Source organism: Acinonyx jubatus, chromosome D3, assembly GCF_027475565.1.
Source record: "Acinonyx jubatus isolate Ajub_Pintada_27869175 chromosome D3, VMU_Ajub_asm_v1.0, whole genome shotgun sequence".
NCBI classification, from domain to species: Eukaryota; Metazoa; Chordata; class Mammalia; order Carnivora; family Felidae; genus Acinonyx; species Acinonyx jubatus.
The window spans coordinates 55237372-55259920 of NC_069392.1; the positions used below are offsets into that span (position 1 = coordinate 55237372).

Sequence of the window (22549 nt, forward strand, 5' to 3'; positions counted from 1 at the left end):
AGAGCAACATAAGTTAGATTTACTTATGCTAAGGAGGAGCATTCCTCCTTCAGTTAATTATTTTAAGCCTCACCTAAAACTTCTGTAAAACCAATGAAAAGGGATGGTGAAGAATCATGGAAATGACCCACCCTCAAAGTAGTATCTTTAACCAGTTCCACAAAAGACACCCAAATCCTTGGGAACCAGCACACTGGGAGATCAATGGGAAGGGCCCTCCTTCTGCCTCCACCCGTCTCCTAGCAGCCTCCTTACCACAAAGTTTGGATCCTTAAATGGCAATGGCTTGGCAGCTTTTTCCATAGGTCCTGTACTATAATCAGAGGGCACCATTTTATTCTCACTCATGGCTTCCATGCTGATACCCTTAAAATATAATAAGGATAGTCTGAGGTCAGGTTCTTCTAGGTGAGTTCCCTAACTCGGCTTCCAGCAAGACACAAGATGATACCACAGGACATGTGAAGAAAGACAGTGTCCCAGAGCCCTAGCAGGTGGCCTGCACCAGAGAAGGCCATTCCAGACTGGGAGCAGCCCCTGTTGTGCAGAAGCCACAGCAGAGACAGCCAGGACCCCAGTTCCCGGTTCCCTCAATGTGCCAAGCATTAGAGATGGGTGTCCTACCTGAGCCAGCTCATTTAACTCGGACAACTGCTCTTATCCCCAGTTTCCGGAAGAGAAAATAGAGGCTCAGGGGTATGGCTTCAAGGCCACACAGTGATTGCCTCTGGATTCAAACCTGCTGATCTTTCTTGTCAAACTGTGTCTCAAAACATTGAGACAAAAAACGCTCCAGCCCTTGTAAGGGTGTCGTCAGCCAGAAAACCCAGGCTACAGCTCTTATGCTTAAGGGGAGCAGCAGGATAGAGGCATTCGGAGGAAGGAACAGAGAGAGGGAGAAGAGGCTGAATGTCCACAGGTCAGCTGGCTAGAGCCAGAGCATCCTGACAAGCAGGCTAAATACTTTAAAACAAAAAACATTTTATTTTTATTTTTTAATGTTTATTTATTTTTGAGAGGGAGAAAGAGAGCTGTCAGCTATGTGCTGACAGCAGACAGCAGCGATGCAGGACTCGAACCCACAAACTGTGAGATCATGACCTGAGCCGAAACCCAGAGTCTGACGCCTAACCAACTGGGTTACCCAGGCATCCCAAACAAAAAACCTTTTAAGTCAACCATCACCTAGAAAAAAAACAAGCCAAACTAAGAACCAGTTCTGATTTTTAATGTGATTTCCAGACTACCATATTGGTTTTTTTTTAATGATACATAATTTACATACAATGAAATGCACAGATCTTAAGTGTAGGTTTCAGGAGTTTTGCCAAATATTTACACTTGTTTCATCTATGTCCCTATCGAGATACAGAACATTTGTATCATCCCAGAAAGTTCCCTCAGGCCTCTTCCTAGTCAATACCTTCCACCCTCAGGTGGTATCTCCCAGAGATGGGATCTGACAGCGGGTACTCTTGTGTTGGCTTCCTTAGTTCAGCACAGAGCATTTGAGACCTGCAGTGTTGCTGCAGAGGTCAGTAATCTGTTTCCCTGTATTTGTGGCCACTCAGCAGAGGAACGCCACCACAGTTTGTTTATCTACTCTGCTGATGAACATTTGGGGCAGTTTTAGTCTTTGGCTATTATAAATAACGCTGCTGTGAACATTCTGTACCAACCTTTGTGCGGACCTGTGTTTTCACTTCTCCTGGGTAAATACCTAGGAGCAGAATGGTTGGGTAATAGGGAGACTGCCAACTCATTTTCCTAAATGGCTGCCCTCTTTTACACTCCCAGCAGCAGTGTAGGAGAGTGCTGGTTGTGTGTGTGTGTAAATTCCATCACCACTGCCCCCACCCCCGCAGGGACATCCATGTGGGGGCCACGGGGCCACTCGCTCTGCTGCAGTGGTTCTCTGAACAGTCTCCTCTCAAAGACCATCCCAGACTCTCTGCCAAGGTCTCTGCATGTTGGCCTGTGCTCCTCCTCTGTCCATACCACCTCTTTTGTCAGGCATGCCCCTCAACTCATTCCCCCTTCACGATCTTTCCTAACTCTTCTCTATTCCAGAGCCCAGCTCGATGTCAACCCTGTAGGAGCTAAGAGGCCTCCAACTTCTCAAGCTTTTCCCACCATCCGTAGCCACGAATGTTCTATCTCTTCTCTCTCCCTCCCTGTCCCATGAGTCCTTCCCTCGGCCCTCAGCCTGTATCTGCACCGTCCTCAGCTCTCGGCCTGAGGACGGGCCCTGTGGTGCACACCTTGCCCACTCCCTTCTCTCCAGCACAGTGACACACTCTTAAATGCAAGCCTTATGTGAGTCCGCAATTTACAGCGGGCCAGTGGGCCCCAGTGACCTTCAGATTAGAAACACACCCTGGCCTCCTCTCCTGCCTCGGCGTTCACTCCCCCATCTTCCTGTATTTTTGTATTTTCTGGTACAAAATCCATTGAGTCATTTTCTATATGGCACAAACAGTTTACAATTTTCCCGTGCTCATTTGTGCTTTACTAAGATTATTTTCATTGGGATTACTCCATGTCAGTTTTAATTTTGTAACAAAGATTAGATTTAGCATTTTGTACATAACTTTTATTGCCCTTCTACTTTTTCCTTCATGGTCATGACATTTCTGCCAGGTACGTGTATCCTAGGAGACCCAATGTGATGAGGAAAATTTGATTTTCCCATCACATTTAATCAATAATCAATGTTACCTTGTATAGGTTTAGCCAGTTGTCAATGTTATTTTGTGTTGACTATTTGTAAGACTAATATCTATTATAAATTAGATAAATGATGGATAGTTTGTGTTTACGTCTTAGTCGATGAAAAAACAGCAGCTTTATGAAACAGGGAACAACAGACCAGAAGAAGGAGAGACCAAGAGACAGGTGAGCAGATGAGAGACGAGACTCAGAGAGTGAGAAGGCAGAGCAGGGACACACCCTGCCTGCTTCACTGTATGGCTCAGTCTTCCGTCCCCTGCATCTAACCCAGTGCCTGGCACAGAGTAGGTTCCAAATAACAGCTAACTGATTACCTAGTTGGCTAGAGTTAAGAAACAAGACAGCACAGAGTAACTCAGTGCCAGCATCCATATCTTAAGATGCACATGCTCAGGAGTTTATTGTAAGGAATCCTCTCTGGGGGGAATGCAGTGGCCGAACACAAGGAAACACAGGAAGGATGACTCAGAAATGACAGGGCCAGGTTACCTATGGGGCATGGGGAACCGGGTGGAAAGGACAAGGAGATGGGAAGGGCAGACAGGAGTAAAACTTCTCTGAGTACAGCTTTGTGTAGAGTTTTGACCTTCTGAACCATGTTAAAGTTTCACATACTAAAAACAAAAAGTAATAATAATAGTAATAAAACCAACAAGGATGGGCAGCAGGTAGGGAAAATGGACTACAAACGAAAACAAATCAACCTAACTGTATTTTGAATGACAAACATAACCACACTGAAGGGGAGGAAGGGAGCGAGAATTCCAGTGACCTCTGAACACAGTATTTTAGCAATATAACCTAAGGCTAAAGGCAAAAATGACCATAAACAATTGGTAGGTTTTTTTCTCACAAGGGTACAGGTTAAGAATTCCGAAACTACTATATACGTATTCTAAGAAGGAGGAGATGAGGAATGACGGAAGGCTAGAATGAAGCCTGTGCTACGGGGCTGAAATCAGAGGTTAGCAATGTGGACTCATGGTTTTAACACAGCATAGATCGAGAAAGAGATACAGAGAGGAAGGGGTAAGAACACACACATACACACAAACACACCAATAGTTGCTAACTCTCCCCACTGAGAGGGCTGGAAAACAACAGGCACACCTGTGTTCAGATCCTGGGTTTTGAAAGTTATTCTCCTAGAACTACTGATGCTTAAAAAAATAGCTGGTTGTAGGGCTGGGGCAGAAAAGTACAAGATGAGCCTGTGGTTCGAGAAAAGTAAGAAAAGAGCTGTATCAGTTTGCTAGGGCTGCCATAACAAAATGCCACAGATTGGGTGGGTTAAACAACAGAAATTTATTTCCTCACAGTCTGGAAACTACAAGTCCAGGGCAAGATGTCTGCAGGGTTCTCCTGAGGCTGCGCTCCTTGGCTTGTAGATGGCTGTCTTCTTGCTGTGTCCTCACATGGCCTTTCCTCTGTACACTCCCCTCTTGGTGTCTCTTCCTCCCATAGGGACAATGGTCGTAAGGGATTAGGGCTCCACCTTTATGACTTCATTTAACCTTAGTTACCTCTGTGATGTCCCTATCTCCAAATACAGTTACATTCTGAGGTGTACTAGGGTTAGGACTCCCTATAAATCTTGAAGGGAGGGGCACCTGAGTGGCTCAGTCAGTTAAGCATCTGACTTTTGATTTCAAAGAAGGTCATGATCTCACAGTTTTGTGAGTTCAAACCCCACATCGGGCTCTGCACTGACAGTACAGAGCCTGCTTGAGACTATCCTCCTCTCTCTACCCCTCTCCTGCTTGTGCTGTCTCTGTCGCTCTCTCTTGCAAAAAAAAAAAAAAAAAATCTTAAAGGGACATAAATTCAGTCCATAACAGCACTCAAAAACTGATGGGGGTATATTAAAGGACACAGAAGCCAATTTGAACAGGTCCCCACTAGCTAAGGACACTTTGAGCAAAAAAACAAATAACACTGATCTAGAATATATAAAGAATTGTTATCACTCAACAACAAAAAGACAATTCCATTTTAAAATGGGTCAAGGATTTCAATAAACATTTCTTTGAAGAAGATCTACAAATGGTCAACATCATTGGTGATTAGGGAAATGTAAATCAAAACCACAATGAGATACCGCTTCACACTCACATGGCAACATACAGGATGGCCACAATCAAAGACATAACGTGCTGGCGAGGATGTGGAGACACCGTAACCCTCATATGCTGCTTATGAGAATGTAAAAGGGTATGGCCGCTTTGAAACATAGTTTGGTATTTCCTCAAAATGGTGAAGAGGATTATCCTATGACCCAGTAATTCAACTATTAAGTGTATACCCAAGAGAATTAAAAAAAAAAAATGTCTGTGCAAAAACGTGCATGTTCATAGAAGCATTTTTCATAATAGCCAAGAAGTGCAAACAACCTACCTGTCCATCAATGGAGTGTTATTCAACCATACAAGGGAATGAAGTACTGATATATCCTACACCACGGATAAGCCTTGAAAATATTATGGTGACTGAAAGAAACACACACAAAAGGCTGCATATCGTATGATTCCATTTACGTGAAGGGATTAAGATCAGAGATGGTCAGGGGCTGGGAGGATGGGGGAATGGGGAGAGACAGCTAAGAGGAAGAGGGTTTCTTTTCAGGGTCATGGAAATATTCTAAAATTAGATGGTGGCACAACTCAGTGAATATCCTATAAACCACTGATGAGTACACTTAAGAGGGTGACTTTTATGGTATGTGGATCATAACTCAATAAAGCAGTTAACAAATAAACATGGATGAATGAGTAAAGCTAGTCTCAAAAAAAAAAAAAAAAAAAAAGCTAGTCTCGAAGTATCTCCCCACGGGATACCTTAATACAAACAGTGGAGAAACCCTGCAGACACCATCTGACTAAGTGCTCCAAGCTAACACTGTCAGTAACAGAACATGTGGCCATCGTGTGCCAGGATGTGATGCACTGAGAAGGGGACAGTGTCACTTCTGTACTCCTGCCAAAAATGTATTACGCATATCTAATCACGAGGAAGTATCAGACAAGCCCAAACTGAGGAATATGCTATAAAATAAGTGACCAGTACGCATCAACAGTGTCAGGTCGTGAAAGATAAAGACCGAAGAACTGCTCTACATACAAGGAGGCTAACAACATATGACAACTAAACACAATGTGTGATCCTAGACTGGACCCTGGACCACATCAAAGACAAGCGTACGTTCTATGTATCGGTGTCAGTGTTGCTTCATTGTGAATGCCCTAAATTGGATGGCTGTACTATTGTTATGTGTCGGAGAATGCCTTTGGTTTTAGGACATCCACACTGAAATATTTAGAGCAGTAAAACAAAACAAAACAAAACAAAACAGGGGTACCTGGGTGGCTCAGTCGGTTACACATCCGACTCTTGATTTCAGCTCAGGTCATATCTCACAACTTGTGAGTTCGAGCCCTGCATGGGGCTCTGCACTGACAGCTCAGAGTCTGCTTGGAATTTTCTCTTTCCCTCTCTCTCCGCACTTCCCCCACTTGCACTGCTCAAGCGCACATACTCTCTCTCTCAAAATAAATGAATAAATATTAAAAATAATAATAATAAATAAAATTTTTAAAAAGTACAGTGGCCAAGAGAGATCTCTCCCCTGGGGTACAGCCAGCTGCTAACCTGATGGCGAATGAGCCAGGGGCTCCACGGACCTCAAGAGGAAGCTATAGCTGGCATGCAGGTCAGGAAGAGCGACAGTCACCTGCTCTTTCAAAAGGCAAAGGAGGAAGCCTAGCCCACTGGCTGGAAGACACATGAGATGAACAGGTCTAAGAAAACCCACTGCTGTCAGAAGAAGCAAAGGGGTACTTTTCTCAAGAAGCTTAGAACCAGGGTGGCTACGGGACTACTCCATGAGGAGCAGGCTGATGGGCATGGACTTTCAGGAGGCTGGGCCTACAGGAAGGCCTAAAGTACGTGAGAGACAGGAAAACAGCCCCAAGAACCATGCAGGGGGCATCACATCAAAACAGAAAAGCATACTGTTGGGGTTTTTCATTAAGAAAATGACTACTTATGTAATGTCTCCATCTGGGAGAGAATAAACAAACGGAGCTGCTAAAGCAGCAAGGAGAGATCCCAGAGGGACATGGAAAAGCAGGCCCCAAGCCCCCCCCCCCCCAATGATTACAGAACCATCCACAGAACACGCTCAGCTGGCAGCCTCAAGTTATAGCCTTAAGGCTTTCCTCCCCTGCAGGAACTGCACAAAGATGGCATCTCTCCCTTTCTCTGCATGCCTCTTTCCTGATTCCTAGTGGAATCAGGTGCTGTGTGCACAGTGAAATCCTGGGAAGGAATACGGGGCGCTCTTTGATGCAGGCTGTTCCCAGGCCCCAGGGAGAAATGGGAACGCTGGCGGGCAGAGAGGCCTCACTGAGATTGGGGAGGCCACCGAGAAAAGCAGGTACCTCAGCAAGTGTGTGCGGGTGGGAAGGTCTGGGAGCTCTGCCAGGGGAGCGGAGGCACCGTCAGACAGGTGCATCTGCTTGGGGGGGGGGAGGAAGGGTGGGCGAGACGGCCAGAAGTCTGCATCGCCGCCGTTCCAGGCGGCACCACAGAGAAGGGGCAACAAGGGAACGGAGGTGCTGTGCTCAGGCCCTGATTTTCAAAGCGGACCCCACCTGCTCATTTGGTCCCTCCATCCTCTGTCCTTCCCTTGTCAGCAGGGCCAGTGAGGAGCCAGGCTGAGGAAGGCGCAGAGAAAGGAAGCCATCCCAGCGAGACCCGAGCCACATGGCTCCAGAGCTGCCTCCTGCCTGGCAAACTCATGGCTCTCCTCCCTCTCACACCAGGCTCCAAGAGAACACCCCCACTCCGGGCCCACAACTGGGTGTTCTGCCCTTCTCTCCTCCCTCACCCCAACCTCCCCGGGACTGCGCCCTCATTCTTCCCTCCCCAGGGCTTCAGCCATGCCCAGAGCCTGGTGCCTATTAGTGACGCGATCAGAGGGAGCGGCCTGCAGTCAAAGGGAGGATCAAGCCTGTGAGGCTGGAACACAATCAAATAACATTTTGAGTGATGTGCAGTTTCCACATTACTAAACCACGTTAACACCAAGAGACTTCATGAGATGAACCGTCCCATCCCTGAGACATGAACACCCTACGAAGAAGAAAGAAGTAATGCTTAGCACTCAGGGCTGCCCCTCTGTGCAGCTCGAGAAGAGCTGACCTAAGGCCCAGGGAGGAGATACCTGGCCGTACCAAGGCAGCACAGGCCTGCAGTCCGTAAGGCCTCTGCTCGCCCAATAACAGCTACATCTCTCTGGAGGGCAGCCTGCATAACTGACCCAGACTTCAGGATAACGTGGTCACAAAGAAGAGAGACAAATGCCCTTTGTCTTATCACTGAAAACCCAAATCCTCAGTTACATCCATCTAACAGTATTCTAGAATCAAATCGCTGAGCCTAAACCAAAACTATAGCGTTGTGGTAGAGTTACTGAAAATAGTTCAAGTGTGAGAAGCAAGCTAACTATTCAATCAAGTTGATTAAATAAGAGCACTCAATCCCTTGAGAAGTCTGTCAACACAGAGAGATTCATGAAATAACACTAAGTGAAAGCAGGGTCCACAATGTCATACATCAAGGACAATGATGAAAAACTGTATCTCCACGTAGAAAACACAAGCTGTCGGGGAAGAAGTGGGTGACTTTTTATGTCCACTTTAAAAACAGAAAAAAGGAACTTCTAAATCTAACATTATCATGATTTTCTTTTAAAGTCGGGGTAGAATGATTACCTTTTGGACGAACAAATCAGTCTAGCATTCTCTGGTGCCTCCAATTACAGAAGAGTCTATGATCAACTGCACTCTGCATAATAATAACCTTCTCAAGGAGCAACTGCTGCTGCTTAACATATTTAGTTAGATGTTGTGTTCACTGCTTAGCCATCACATATCAGTCTATTGTGTAACACTCAGGCGACAGGACAATTAGGTTTCTCTGTAGATTCTACCAACTTCAATATGCATCTGGAAAGTCTACAATGCCGTATACTGATCTAATCAACCCCCCCAAAAGCATTTCTATGTACCATGGATTTGGTTCTATCAAATATTTAATTCTATCTTCCAAGGTAGAAAAGTGATGAGTGATATCAAGAGAGGCAGTCAAGAAAAGAGAATGTGGACTCTGGACAATCCACCTGGGTTCCAATCCTGACTACTGTGTGTAGTTTGTGTGATCTCAGGAAAGTTACTCAATCTCTCTCTCTCTCTCTCTCTATGATCCTGTCTTTTTATCTGGAGAATAACAATTCACAGAGATTTATTTTAAGAATTAAATGAGGTAGGGGACCTGGCTGGCTCAGGCAGTGGAGCATGCGACTCTTGACCTTGGGGTAGGAAGTTCAAGCCCCAAGTTAGGTGTAGAGATAATTTAAAAAATAAAATCTTAAAAAAATAATAATAATTAGGGGCGCTGGGTGGCTCATTCGGTTAAGCGTCCGACTCCTGATTTCGGCTTAGGTCATGATCTCGAGGTTTGTGGGTTGGAGCACTGCATCGAGCTCTACACTAACAGTGTAGAGCCTGCTTGGAATTCTCTCTCCCTCTCTCTCTCTCTCTCTCTCTCTCTCTCTCTCTCTCTCTCTCTCCCTCTCTCTCCCCCTCCCCAACTAGTGCTTGCTCTCTCTCAAAATAAATAAACTTAAATAATAATAATAATAATTAAATAAGATAGTACTTAGAAAGTGCTTAGCACACATTGCCTGGGATACAGTAAATCTCAATAGATACTAATTATTATTATTTATAATGATTTCTTTCACTTTTGTATCTGTTCGCCAACCTAAGTTAACACTAATCATTTCAATGTATCATAACCAGAGTGAAAGGGAAATAGCTCTTTCCAGATTATGTCATTATTGATCAACACCCGTATTTTACACGGAAAATACAAACCCAGTTGTACAATTTGTACAATTTAGCAAGCACGAACAGTAATTTCTGCTGAATTAAAGATTCACTTTGATGAAATAATGAAATTATTTTAGTACTATTAAACTATTTAATACTATTTCCTAGGACTGACATAAAGGAATTTCTATAAATGCTTTGCTCAGAATATCAAAAATATCCTTGGGACACTTGGGTAGGTTAAGTGTCCAACTTTGGCTCAGATCATGATCTCACAGTTCACAAGTTCAAGCCCCACAGCAGGTTCTGTGCTGACAGCTCAGAGCCTAGAGCCTGCTTTGGATTCTCTCTCCCTCTCTCTCTGCCCCTCCCCCCCCCCACACACACACTCTGTCTCTGTCTCTTTCAAAAAATAAAAATAAACAAAAACATTAAAACATATTCTGTTCAACTCCTGAAGACTTCCAAACATAAAGCCCTTTAAATTTCATCTATGTACACAATTTTACTTGAGAAACAGCATGCACATTCTAGAAAGTAAAACCCACCTTAAGAATCCACAATATCAAGTTATTTTAACCAATTTCAAAAAGCATTCTAATGTCGTATATAAATGTCCCTTGTAAATTTTTAAATCCCATGAAAGTTTTACAGACACTGCTTTTTTGTAAGAAACAAAATAGCTGAAACTATTGAATTTAGGAAATTTAGATACTGAAAGATCTGTAAAGTCCCTTTTAACTCAAGAAATACAATTGTTTATATAAAAAGCACTCATTTCCCACTGATAAAACCTTAAGCAATCTGATATGTGTGCACAGCTCCAGCCCTTGAAGGCGCTCCCCATTCAGACCCACCACCCCTCAGAACCCACCTCAAATCCCTCTGCCTCCCCACCTTTCCTTCTGTGACTACCGTCCCTGCATGAGTCCTCATCTTCCTGTCTCTCACCACCTCAGGGCACCAATACCATAGAATACCTATAACCAACTTTGGTACATGGTTAGAAATTACTGTATTTTCCTAATTGTTTCATAAATGTGACAGGTAGAATTGTTAAGAAGGCCCTTCAGATCCCTGGCTTCTAGTGTTCATACCCCTTCTACCAGTTATTCAAGCAAACGCTAATATAGGTACCACTATGAAGGGGTTTTGCAGATATAATTTAGGTCTCAAGTCAGCCAACCTCACATAAAGGAGACTATCCAGGTGGGCCTGCCCTAATCATATATATCCTTCAATCTGGGTTCAGAGCTCAGTGTCAAGAGAAGTCAGAAACATCTGTGTGTGACAGGGATTGGATGCAAGAGATTCTCCACAGCTGGCTTTGAAGATGGACGAGGCTGTGTGGCAAGGAATGAGACCAGCCCAGTCAACCCTTTGATTTCAGCTTTGTGATACCCTAAGCAGAAAACCAAACATCAGTCACATCGTACCAGGACTTCTGACCTACAACAAGATACCTGTACACAGCCACCAGAATGGCTAAAATTAAAGATGGATGATGCCAAGTATTGTTGAGAGCATAGAACAACTGGAACTCTCATTCTTTACTGGCAAGAGTACACAATAGTGCAACTACTTTGGGAAATGCCACTTAACAGTTTCTGAGGTAAATGTGTACCTAAATAGTGGATCCAGCAATTAATTCCACTATTATCCATTTACCTAAGAGAAATGAAAACCTATATCTGCACAGACTTCTATAGGAATGTTTAGAGCAGCTTATCCATAAAAGCCAATCAAATGTAAACTCAAATGTCCATCAGTTGTGGTATGTTTACACAATGGACCAGATACCTTGATACAGATAATATGAATGAATGAAGGACTCTCGAAAACAGTTTCACAGATAAACACAAAATAGTATGTTCTATTTATTCCATTTATATTCTGTTCAAAAAGCAAAGTCAATCTATGGTAAGAGATATCAGAACACTGACCATGACCTCATTGAATCCTTTGAACAACTCCACTGGGAAAGACCAAACCCACTTTGGGACGAAGAAACAGAATCAATCTGTGGTTACCTGTGGCAGGGAGGGTATTGACTGGAGAGGGTCACTGGGGAATGTTCAGGGGCTCTTGGAAATTCTCTTGATCTGGCCACATAGATATATACATATATAAAAAGTCATTGATCTGTACTCTCAAGATTTGTGCATTTTACTGCATGTCAGTCCTATCTCAATAAAGTATTTAAAAAGGGTAGGGGGGAGGACTACCCATTACAGCTACAAAATGCAACGGGCACTTAACATCTCTAGAAGGTCGCTCTTGGTTCTTGGTGAATGATGCCACCCTATGTGCTGTAGAGGACAAAGGAAAACACTCTATTTTTTCCCTCTTATTGCTTTAAATAAAAAAGCAGAAGCTAAGAAAAATACTAATCTAACCAAAATACTAATCTAACCAAAACACTCCTCTGCAGAAAATCCTTTGCTGGAATTGTGGAACCTAGATTGCCCAGATACCGCGAAACCTGTGCCAGGCACTGTGCTCAGGGCTTTCCGACCATGACCTCATTGAATCCTTTCAACAACTCCACTGGGAAAGACCAAACCCACTTTGGGACGAAGAAACAGAGTCAACAAAGTACTTTTCTGAGGATGAAGGAAGCCATTCTCGGTATTCCTACATGTAGGACATTAGGGCGCTTTGCACCTCACAGACACTCGGTAAACGTCCAAAGAAAGGACGAAGGTGAGACACGTTGACTGAAAGAGCAAAGTCCTGAATCTCCATCTAAATGCGACCTCGACGATGGGATGATCAAGCTACTAAATCGGTATTAACAACCCCACCCTCCTGCTCTCAAGGACAACGCAATGCAGTTGGTGCTTGAACCAAATCCCACTTGTCCACACTAGGTAAAAAAAAATGTTTCATTTGCACCGCAAATGAGATCCGCATCCACCGGAGGTAAGACAGCAAGGACCCGCACCTTCGCCGGGCCATCAGCGCCTGGCCGCCTGCGCCCTCGCTCGGCCCCGCCCTGCGCACGCGCCTTCGCTCCGCCCCCGCACGGCCCCGCGCACGCGCAAGCTAGGCGAGCCACAGCATACCTGCGTAAAGCTGGCGCCAGCCACTTTTTTCTTCTTACTGGCGCTGTAACCCCCAGCGCTGCTGCCGTTGTGGGAAGGACTAGCTGGCCTCTTCTTGCTGTTCCGGGCTATCCCCGGAGTGGAAGTGGTGGCCACAATTGGAATTTGAGCCGCCATCCCTACCGAGTCTTCCTCCACCCCCACCCCCCACCTTCTCTGTGTGGGCTTTGGAACTTCCGGCTCGCTGTTACTTCCGCCTTCATGTGTGAAAATCTGGCCTGGATTCCCAGCGCGTTCGCGGACTTCTTTCGGCCAAATCTAAAAGGCGGAGGTCGGAGCAGTCCCTTCCGTGGGGGCTGGATGGTGTCAGCCAGGCGGTGTGCTGCTACTCGGGCGCTCTGAACCGGGGCACGTGCTTGGAAATCCGCAGTGACTGAGGAACAGAAGATCTCCATCTTTTTTCAAACACTGGGTTGTTCTATTAATAACCGTGTTGCCTTTTCTCACGTCAGAAGAGTAATTAATAATTGATAATAATAACATTAATATCTGAGAGTAGAGGTAGGGTTGTTCTGAGTGGACTGAACAGACTGAACAGTGGTGCTGGCATTCCCCTTGGTCTCTGCCTTCTCGTGTGGAAGAAATTTGTGTATATTCACTGGTGTCCAAATGGACTGGAAGGGTAGAGTGGTTTTTAACCTTTTAGGACCCCCAGATCCCTTTGAGAATGTAAGTCCCTTCCCTACCCCCACCAAATGTATACAGGTGTAGACAGAATTTTACGGGATTTCAGGGAATTCACAGATCTGCTACAACCTAATTATGAATTTCAACCCCCTCTCCCCCGTTATTTGCCATATACTATATGGGTTGTAAGGAGTTGGTTAAACCATGTCTTTTTTGGCTCCTACTAGAATGTAAGTTCTATGAGGTTAAAGCTAGTTATCTTTTATTCACTTACCTTTCCTGGGTCATACTGCCTTGCAAGTCGTTGGTACAAGTTTTGTTTTTAATGAAGTCTAATTCATAAATGAACAAATGCCCTGCAGTAACTAGTTGAAGCTACCGTGTTCTAAAACAGGAAATGTACATGTATGAATCTGGGTGTTTGAAGGAAATAGGCTGCAGAACAAGGTAGATTTAAGAGAGAACAGTTAGGGAAACTAGCTATAATGTTACTGACATCTTTTCTCCTTTGGAGAAAGGAATGCCCTCCTGGTGTTAAAATGTTTTCTCCCGTGCCCCAGTTGCTACCCTATTGTCATCTAATTCTAGTCTTTCTTATTCTTTATCTCAGTGACTGACCCCTCCAACCAGTCACCAAAGCCAGAAACTAGGTGTTGACCCAAAGCCCCTCTCTCTACTGTCCCACCCCCTCAGCTCACTTCTTTCCTTTACTCCTACCCTGATGACTCCATCCCCCTTCATCTGGGTCCCTGCAACGGCCTCCTGATGGAAGTTTGGGCTTCCATCTTTTCCTAATCCTCCTTGACTCCAAGCCTTCCTTCACACCAGCTGCCAGAATGGGCTATCTGAATCATAACTCTAATCATGCCATTGATTTCTTGTATTCTTCAAGGCCCTTTTACCTTCAGGAGGAAATCCAAAGAATTTTTTACCTTGGTATATAACTGGGCTCTGCCCCCCTTCTCTTGCTTAGTTCCAAACACTTAATTCCCTGTGCTCCATCCAGGGACTAACTCTGTTTCCTAAACTGAAGGTTGTTCTAACTCATCATACTTTCGCTTTCATTTCTTCCTCTCCTAGGAATGCTTAGCTCCTTGCCTCCGTTCAGATGCTACTTCCAGCAAAAAGCTTTCTGCCATCTAGTGCACCCTCCTTCCCCTCCTCCTCCCCTTTTCTCACCCCTGCGCACCCTTCTCTGAGGGCTTTGACCACTGCAGGCTCTGTTGGGCTCCTTTGTATAATCCCTTGGTAAATGTTTATTGAGTTCAAATACCAATCTGTACTTTTAAGGAGTCAGGCAAGTGGATGCACCGCCATCTGTCTTCCCGTGGTGAATTCGGTCCTGATCTTGGCTGAGCCCTTCTTCCTGAAACCCTTCCCTGGGGATCTGGAACACACCATCCTTTTATTTTCCTCTTTCTTAACTAGTTGTTCTCTCTCTTACAGTTATCATCCTCTACCAAATGGTTTCTAGTCCTACCACCAGTTTTTCCCAGTGCAGGTCATATAGTGCTATTCCCCCAGCAGATACATATAGTTAAAGTTTTCCAGGTGATTCTAATAATGAGCCACGATCTCCCTGCTCGCTCCTGAGACACTCAGTGTTCTTGATGCTTGGTCAAAGTCTCTCTGTCCTCCTCAGTCTGGACTTACCCCAGCCCTTTCTCCAACTCATCAAGCCTCAGGTACCATCCAAATATAGACCACTTTCAGCTTTGCTGCTTCTACGTAGATCTTTCTCCAAAGATGCATAGCCAGATATAAAATTCCCCACCCAGATATAAACTCAAGATGCTTACAGGATCTCACACTCAATATAGCAAAAACAGAATTTATCATCCTCCTTGATCCTCTAAAATATGTTCTTCTTCAGTCTTTCCTATCAGTAAATGCCACATTATCTACCAGTTGTTCAAACCAAAAACCAGGTAGCCACCTCTGACTCCTCTCCTTCATCCACCTTCACACCATAACCCTACACCAACCACCATCTCTCTCTCAGACTCCCACATCATCTTATTTGTCTCCCTGCTTCCACCTTTGGTCCCTCCAAACCAGTCACCATTTGGGGTTCCAGGTGGTCTCTTTGACAATACCGATGTGCATCTTTAGATCACACCCTCTACTTGAATCCCTTCAGTGGCTTCTTATGTTTCATACAATGAAGTCCAGTGTCCATACCATGGTTTCAGAGTCCTTCAGAGACCCGCCCATCCATGTCTCCAGCCTTGCCTCTTGCCCAGGTCTCCACATTTCCATTCAGTTTTCCCTTCTGTCCATTAAAACTGACCAGTTGGCTCCCTCCTCCCTTGGGCCTTGACATATACAGCACCTGCTTATGCTTGGAAGCAGCTTTTCTCCTAGCCATCCTCCTCTGGTCACATTTACTCCCACCCACCCTTCATATTTTTTTTTCAGCCTCCTGTATCCCTGTGGTCTGGTTAAAACATCTTGTTCCATGTTTCTACCAGTCTCGGTCATGTAGGACCTGTTGATTGTGTGTTTTATGCCAAGCCCTGAGGATGGAGACAAGGATAGAGATAGGAGAGAGACCTTATATTTGTCTTCTCAGCTGCATATAAACTCTTTTGTCAGAGTCATCAAGGACTGAGCGGCAGAGCACCAACAAATAACAGCAAGGAGAGTGAGTGGAAGGTGGGAGCATGTCCACTCCAGGGAGCAGGAGCTTTGGGCTGGGGAGAAACCTCTCCTATGTCCACCTGGGCAGCACCCAGCACTGCAGTGTTGGCACATGTAGAGACTGTATGCATCTGCTGCGTGTATAACTCGCGCTCCCATGCCTACTGCTAAAGATAAATTTACACCGATGACCCATGACCTGCTAGCTTGCGTGTTGAGGCGGGGCCTTTCCCAAGTCCCCTCCCTAGTTATTCCTGAGAAGTTGCGGGGCACGTCTCCTCTCTGCTGCAATATGAGCCCTCGTGTATTTCCTCTCCAGCATCCTTGCTGGGACCTGCCGTTCCTGTGTCCTTCACCAGTGCCACACTTCCTTCGGCAAAAGCTGCTGGAGCCCCCACCAGAGCATTCATGCCCTCATTGGGGCCTGGCAGGGAAGCAGCCTCAGCCAGAGTCTTGATCCCAGTTAACACTTAATGATTGAAAATGCATAATATACTTGTTAAGCTATCCCATATCGTTTGATGCACCCATGTTACCATCTCGAAAAATCTCAAGAAACACAGTGGATATCTGGAATCACACTACTGGACAGAAGACTCACTGCCCATCTTCTCTTGGGAACTTGTGTGAAGTGTGATGGTCACTGCTCACTGCTCCAGGTGATGCGGGGACTCCTTGGTGATGTGACGAAACCTTGAAGCTACAGTCAAGACCCTCAACTTCCCCAAGGTACAGCCACCACAACAGGCAGTAGAGTGTGCAGTGCATTTCTGAACTGTGGGGATGTGCGGCCCCAGAGAAACCCACTGCCATGAGAAGGTGCTGGAGCCCCTCGGAGGTCACTGTCGTCCTCTCCGGAGTGTGAGATCAGGGTTCACGTGGACTGGGTGGGAGGTGAACTTCTCCCTGTTGTTCCATCTATCGGGAGCCTTCTCTAATCTCTGTTTCCACTCTTTAAGCCAAGCGAGATGTCAGATAAGGAGGCATTGACAGCAACTGGTTTCCTCCATCACAGATCTTACTACACAGTGTGGTAAATGCTTGTGGGTTGTACCACATTTGGGCAGAGACAGTTTCTTCTTCGTCACTGTTTTGCAAGCACTGCAGACCCGCAGGGATGATCTGCTGAGTGCCTCATTATTTAAACAATCATTGTGTAGAAGGAGAGAGCCAGGCAATGGGGGCTGAGAGGGAGGGAGCTTTGTTCACACAGTTGTTTGCTTATTTTTCCCCTGACAGATGCATGGAAAGCAGGAAAAAATGTGATTGAAAATAAGCCTGACCCTAACCTTTGCAGGGTCCAGGGCAAGAATACACACGAAAGCCTCCATACCATATGTCTTGAGATTTAAATGTACAAATCAAGTACTATACTGTAAAACAGAATACATTCAACCCTCTATCTTGGCAAACATGCCTTCGTAACTCAGAAGGCCAGAGCTGGATTTAGTATTCTCAGATCCCTTAGAGTTCTGCCCCAGACATGGTAGCCTGAGGAGAGCCTTTAACCTGCTCCTTTTCACCCCTTGCTGCACTGGGCATTGTAAGGCAATATGTGCACACATGTGGAAACCCAAATACTCAACTTCATCTGTCTTCTGCCCTACCTCATGAACAGCTTCCTCCTTACCATGCCTCCGGCTGGGGGTCTATACTTGGACCTGGGGGAAAGGCCCACAGGGCCATCTGGACAGGAGATTCTGGGGTCCCCAGTACCCAGAGTATGTGCTACAAGAGAGGTGGCATGGACCCAGGTGGACACATATCCCTGTCTCCATAGACTCCTTGTTCAGTGCAGAAGACCTTGACCACAAGTGTGCTCCGAGGGACTCCCCTATTACTGAGGTCCTACTCCTAAGAAGGCATCAGATAATGAGCATGAGTGAGGTGAAGAGGGCTTCAGCTTCCCCTGAAGCTGAAGGGGGGAGGAACAGGGAAAGGCAGGTGAGGTAGAGATACAGTTTTGGATTAAGTAGCAGGAAGTTATTGTGATTTCCATCTCTTAGGCTGGGTTTTCTCAGTGAAGGGAAGGTAGTGTCACCTTCTAGGTGAAGTGACAACTCTTAGGAAACTTTGGAAAAGCCAGTGTTTAACAGTATCATGAGAAAGGGCTGAGAAGGAACCTGCAAGAAACTTCCAGGCAGTGCCGAAGGCCTGCCACAGCTGCCCACATACACTTTCGCAGGTAGGGTACAGCCCAACTCCACGATGCACTTTTTATGTCACCCCCGTGTGAATGGCAAGCCCTCGAGTCAGGTTTGGTGCCTCTTGCACAGCCACACCTGGTGGACGGAGGCTCAAGCCATCTCCCTTGAAGTTTGACCTCAGCAGTTAATATCGCTGTGCAAAGTCTGAATGAGGGAAAATAGTTTGAACAGTGCTTATAGTGGCTGGAATTACTTCTTAAATCTACGCCTGTTATGTAAACACTAATTTAACATTACAAATATGGCCCCAAAAGGCTGACAAAGGTTTTCTTAAACAGTGGGGTGCTTACCTTTAATTCTGAGTCCCAGGATCATGCTCCCAGGATAGTATTTTTCTCATCCCTGTAACCAACCCTGGTGAACATTCCCCTCTCAGAGCTCTGGTCCCTCCCTCCTCTCTTACCAGAGGACCCACCCATTACTTAAAATGAATTATTATTTTACTCTGTGCATACCAGAGAGAAAGAAAATAATTATAATTACTATAATTCTCCCATCTCTGAGATTCCCTCCATATTTTGCTCTCCCTAAACCTCAAATTTGCTAATCCCCACGCTGTGACAACACCTGCCTTCTTATTTTTTTAAAAAAATTTTTTTTCAATGTTTTTTATTTATTTTTGGGACAGAGAGAGACAGAGCATGAACGGGGGAGGGGCAGAGAGAGAGGGAGACACAGAACCGGAAACAGGCTCCATGCTCTGAACCATCAGCCCAGAGCCCGACGCGGGGCTTGAACTCACGGACCGCGAGATCGTGACCTAGCTGAAGTCGGACGTTTAACCGACTGTGCCACCCAGGCACCCAATACCTGCCTTCTTAAATTGTCTGCCTGCTTCTATCCGCACCACCCCCCCCAAAAAAGCCCTGTAGCACATGGTTCCTAACTCTGGGCTATGTTGTTGATTTTTGTTTTTATTCACATGTGACATTTTGTTTCCACTAGCTGTACTTGCACTTTGAGAAAGTACTGGAAAAAGTCAGTCCAAAACCTCTGGGGACAGTTGCTTGTGGAATAAAACAGAGATGGTATGGAAGCTCAGAGATGTTCATTTTCTAAGCTCAGAAAGAAATCCTCATAAGACTCTGAGAAGCTGGGTCTTCCTCCAAGGCACCCTTCACTCTGCGTCCTCTGTGTCCTCACAAGACAGGGCAAGTGAATCAACCAGTCCAGCTCCTAGAGACTGCCTCAGCCCTGGGGACAGGGGGCAGGGCCAGAAGAGCCCATGGCCAGCCGAGTGAGGGAGACCTAATCTGAACAAAAGGATAGTGTCAGCCACCTTCTTCCCTGGGATATGGTTTAGTAGATACTGCAAATAATTTTTGTACATAAGCCCCCGCTCCCTGCCTTGTCCGGGGAAACCAGGCTTGCTGATGAGGCTTCCACCTGCCATTGTTCCAAAGAGCAAGAAATGGAACACATGATTGTGCTCTCAGTGTTTTAGAAAACCGTTCATTCTATAAAGTCTCAAACTACTTAGGATGCACTATGACTGATCTCTGTCCTTCCTTTAACTCTCACTGGGACTTGGTCGGGTTGTGACCACGCCCAGCTGCCCTGCCCTCCATCCGGCTCTTGGAGGGCAGCCCCCCACCCCAGCCTGGCTTCATTCCTACCTCAGCTCCTTTGAGCCCAATCCCTGGACCTGTGTACAGAATGACTTCTGGCCTTTTGCCTCAGCAACCCCCTGAGACTCTTGTGGAGCTCTTTTCTGAAATGTTCTATTTGGTTCCACCTACTTGCAGTAAGAATCTGAACTTTTCACAAGGATTGGGAATTGTCAGAGAATTAAACATCTGAACATTTGTACTTTGCTCTAATACAAGCAAGTTCTCATGAGTTATAACTGGTGGATAAGGCATTTTCCCTGTACTAAGTGGCCCCGCACCAATATGCAGTTTGAGTTCTGGCCTTCTGATTTTCATTTCTGCCATTACAAAGTTGGTTTAGACATCTCTTCCAGCACATCCATATATTTGGAAGATTTTTTTTTTGTTTCTAATATGTTGTGGACTAAAGTGATGGATCCCCAAAGGTATGAGAAGTATGTCTAAAATTGGGGTGCCTGGATGGCTTAGTCAGTTAAGTATTCAACTTTGGCTCAGGTTGTGAAGTCATGGTTGGTGAGTTCTAGCCCCTCCATCGGGCTCTCTGCTGAGAATCCCAAGAGTCTGCTTGGGATTCTCTTTCTCCCTCTCTCTCTGCCCCTCCCCCACTCACACTTTTTTTTTTCCTCTCTCTCAAAAATCAGTAAACATTTTTAAAAATCTATAAAAAAAGAAGTATGTCTAAGATCATTACAGATACCTGGGAATAAGGCCCTGGTGGGGCCAGAGTGGGCATCCATGGACCAAAGGCACATGCTTCAGTGTGTGGACTTTGGGAACTTCAGTTTGACTGATTAAGGACTTCATCTTTAAGTCTTATAACTTTTTGGCCTCAGTTTCCTTATCTGTAAAATAAATTAACTGTCCTTGTTTACCTAAGTTTTCAGAGATTTTTAAAATATTTTATTAAAGCTTAACACACATACAAGAAAGTATAAGAATCATAAGTGTACAGTCAGATGAATTTTTACAAAGTAAACATATTAATAATCCAGGTCAAAAGACAGACCATGATTGGCACTTAAAAGCCCCTGTTTTATGCCCATGGCCAACCTCTTCTACTCCCCAAAAGTTACCACTGTTGTGGCTTCTAACACCAGAGACTCATCCTGAAGTTTTTGCAAATGCAATCATGCACATTGTATTTCTGTTGTGTCTCTCTTCTTTGGTGACATTCATTTTTGTGTCCTATAGCAGTGGTCCGTTTTCAATGCTGTATAGTTTCCCATTGTGAGAATGTACCACATGTATTCACTCTGTCGCTGAACATCTAGGTTGTTCCCAGGGCTTTTTGGCTCTATTGAATTAAGTTTCCATGAACATTGTACATATTGGTGCACACATGTACACATCTCTGTTGGATTATACCAGGAATGGAATTTCTGGGTCATAGGATATGATATGGTTTAGTAGATACTGCAAATAATCTTTGTAACAATTTCCTTTCCCATGAGCAGCAAATGAGAATTCTAATTATTTCAAATGATCAAGGAATTTTTTTATTGAAAACTTTTCATAGTATAACTATGTTTGTCAAATAAATGCCCATAGCAAAGGGAGAGGCAGTGGAGCATGGTAGCAATCATACTAAGTGAAATTCAGGTGAAGCATGCAGTCATTCTGGACCTCGAAAGTCCTCATTTCTGAAGCAGTGCTGATTTTAACAGCACTTTCATCTGTAAAAGTCTTGGCTCATTTTATGAAATTCCATGAATTGAGATGGGACCTATACCATTTAAAAATGAATATATAATCTTTCATGGTGTTCATACACACGTACCCACATTGCTGTTTTTATGAGAAATGCTTCGTTCATATACTTTCTGGCATCTTCCTGTGCCAGGTCCAGTACCAACTCTGGATGGATGCTAAACAACAAACTTACACATGTGTGCCGTAGACACACTGCTTCAAATGAAGGGATTGAATTGGAGCAAGGACACTGTATGATGGAGAGAAATTTGCAAGAAGAGTTCTTGCCACAGAGTGGAGTTATTCCACTCAGCTAGCAAGGCTGAGCTGGCAGAACAGTCAAAATCCAGAAGGAACCAAGGACAAGGCAGTGCCTAGGTCACTGCAGGCAAGCCAGCTCACTGCTCAGTAGCACACACACCTATCTCCTCTATGGCTGGGCAAGGTAGGTAGCTACTGCCTCCTCTGCCAGCCTCCTGTCTGCAATGCCCTCCTGTGTCAAAATATGGGCTGGGTCCATTGGGGGGGATGAAGCCCGTAGTCTGTACTCAGGCCCTAGCAGCAAAGAAGACTTGGAGAATGAGGATCTGGCATTTTCAGCTAGAGAGAAGGGGGTCCCACACCCTGGAAGGGGTTCAGGTGTGGGACCACTAGGCCTATGGTTACTGATGATAACAAGAGCTAAGGCAATTACCATCTGTTCATTCTTCCTGGATTTTTAAAAAAAAAATTTTATTTAAAATAAAAATATAAATTTAAATTTATATAAAATTAAAAAAAAATAAATTTGTTTATTTTTGAGACAACGCAAGAGACAGAGTGCAAACGGCCAAGGGGCAGGCAGAGGGAGACACAGAATCTGCAGCAGGCTCCAGGCTCTGAGCTGTCAGCACAGAGCCCAACATGAGGCTCGAACTCACAAACTGAGAGATCATGACCTGAGCCGAAGTCAGATGCTTAACCGACTGAGCCACTCAGGTGTCCCTCTTCCTGGATTTTTAAAACCACAATTAAAGAGTATCAAAACACTCTTTAATTCTTTGTTGTTTTTG

The 22549-nt window shown here is 45.0% G+C and overlaps 1 protein-coding gene across 2 annotated transcripts in view; it reads right to left on the reverse strand.

The window, feature by feature from the left end:
- Positions 1 to 12912, reverse strand: part of INO80C (INO80 complex subunit C) — a 24650-nt gene extending 11738 nt beyond the window's left edge. Inside the window, exons 1-2 of one of the 2 annotated variants that reach the window (XM_027068777.2) lie at positions 12686 to 12912; positions 256 to 366 (exon numbers count right to left, since the gene is read on the reverse strand). In XM_027068777.2, the coding sequence (XP_026924578.1) occupies positions 256 to 366; positions 12686 to 12841 (267 nt within the window). In that variant the 5' untranslated portion in view covers positions 12842 to 12912. Of the gene's footprint in view, positions 1 to 255; positions 367 to 4047; positions 4486 to 12685 lie in introns of those variants that run through there. The other variant, XM_027068778.2, reaches the window with a different exon arrangement.
- Positions 12913 to 22549: the final 9637 nt, after the last annotated feature.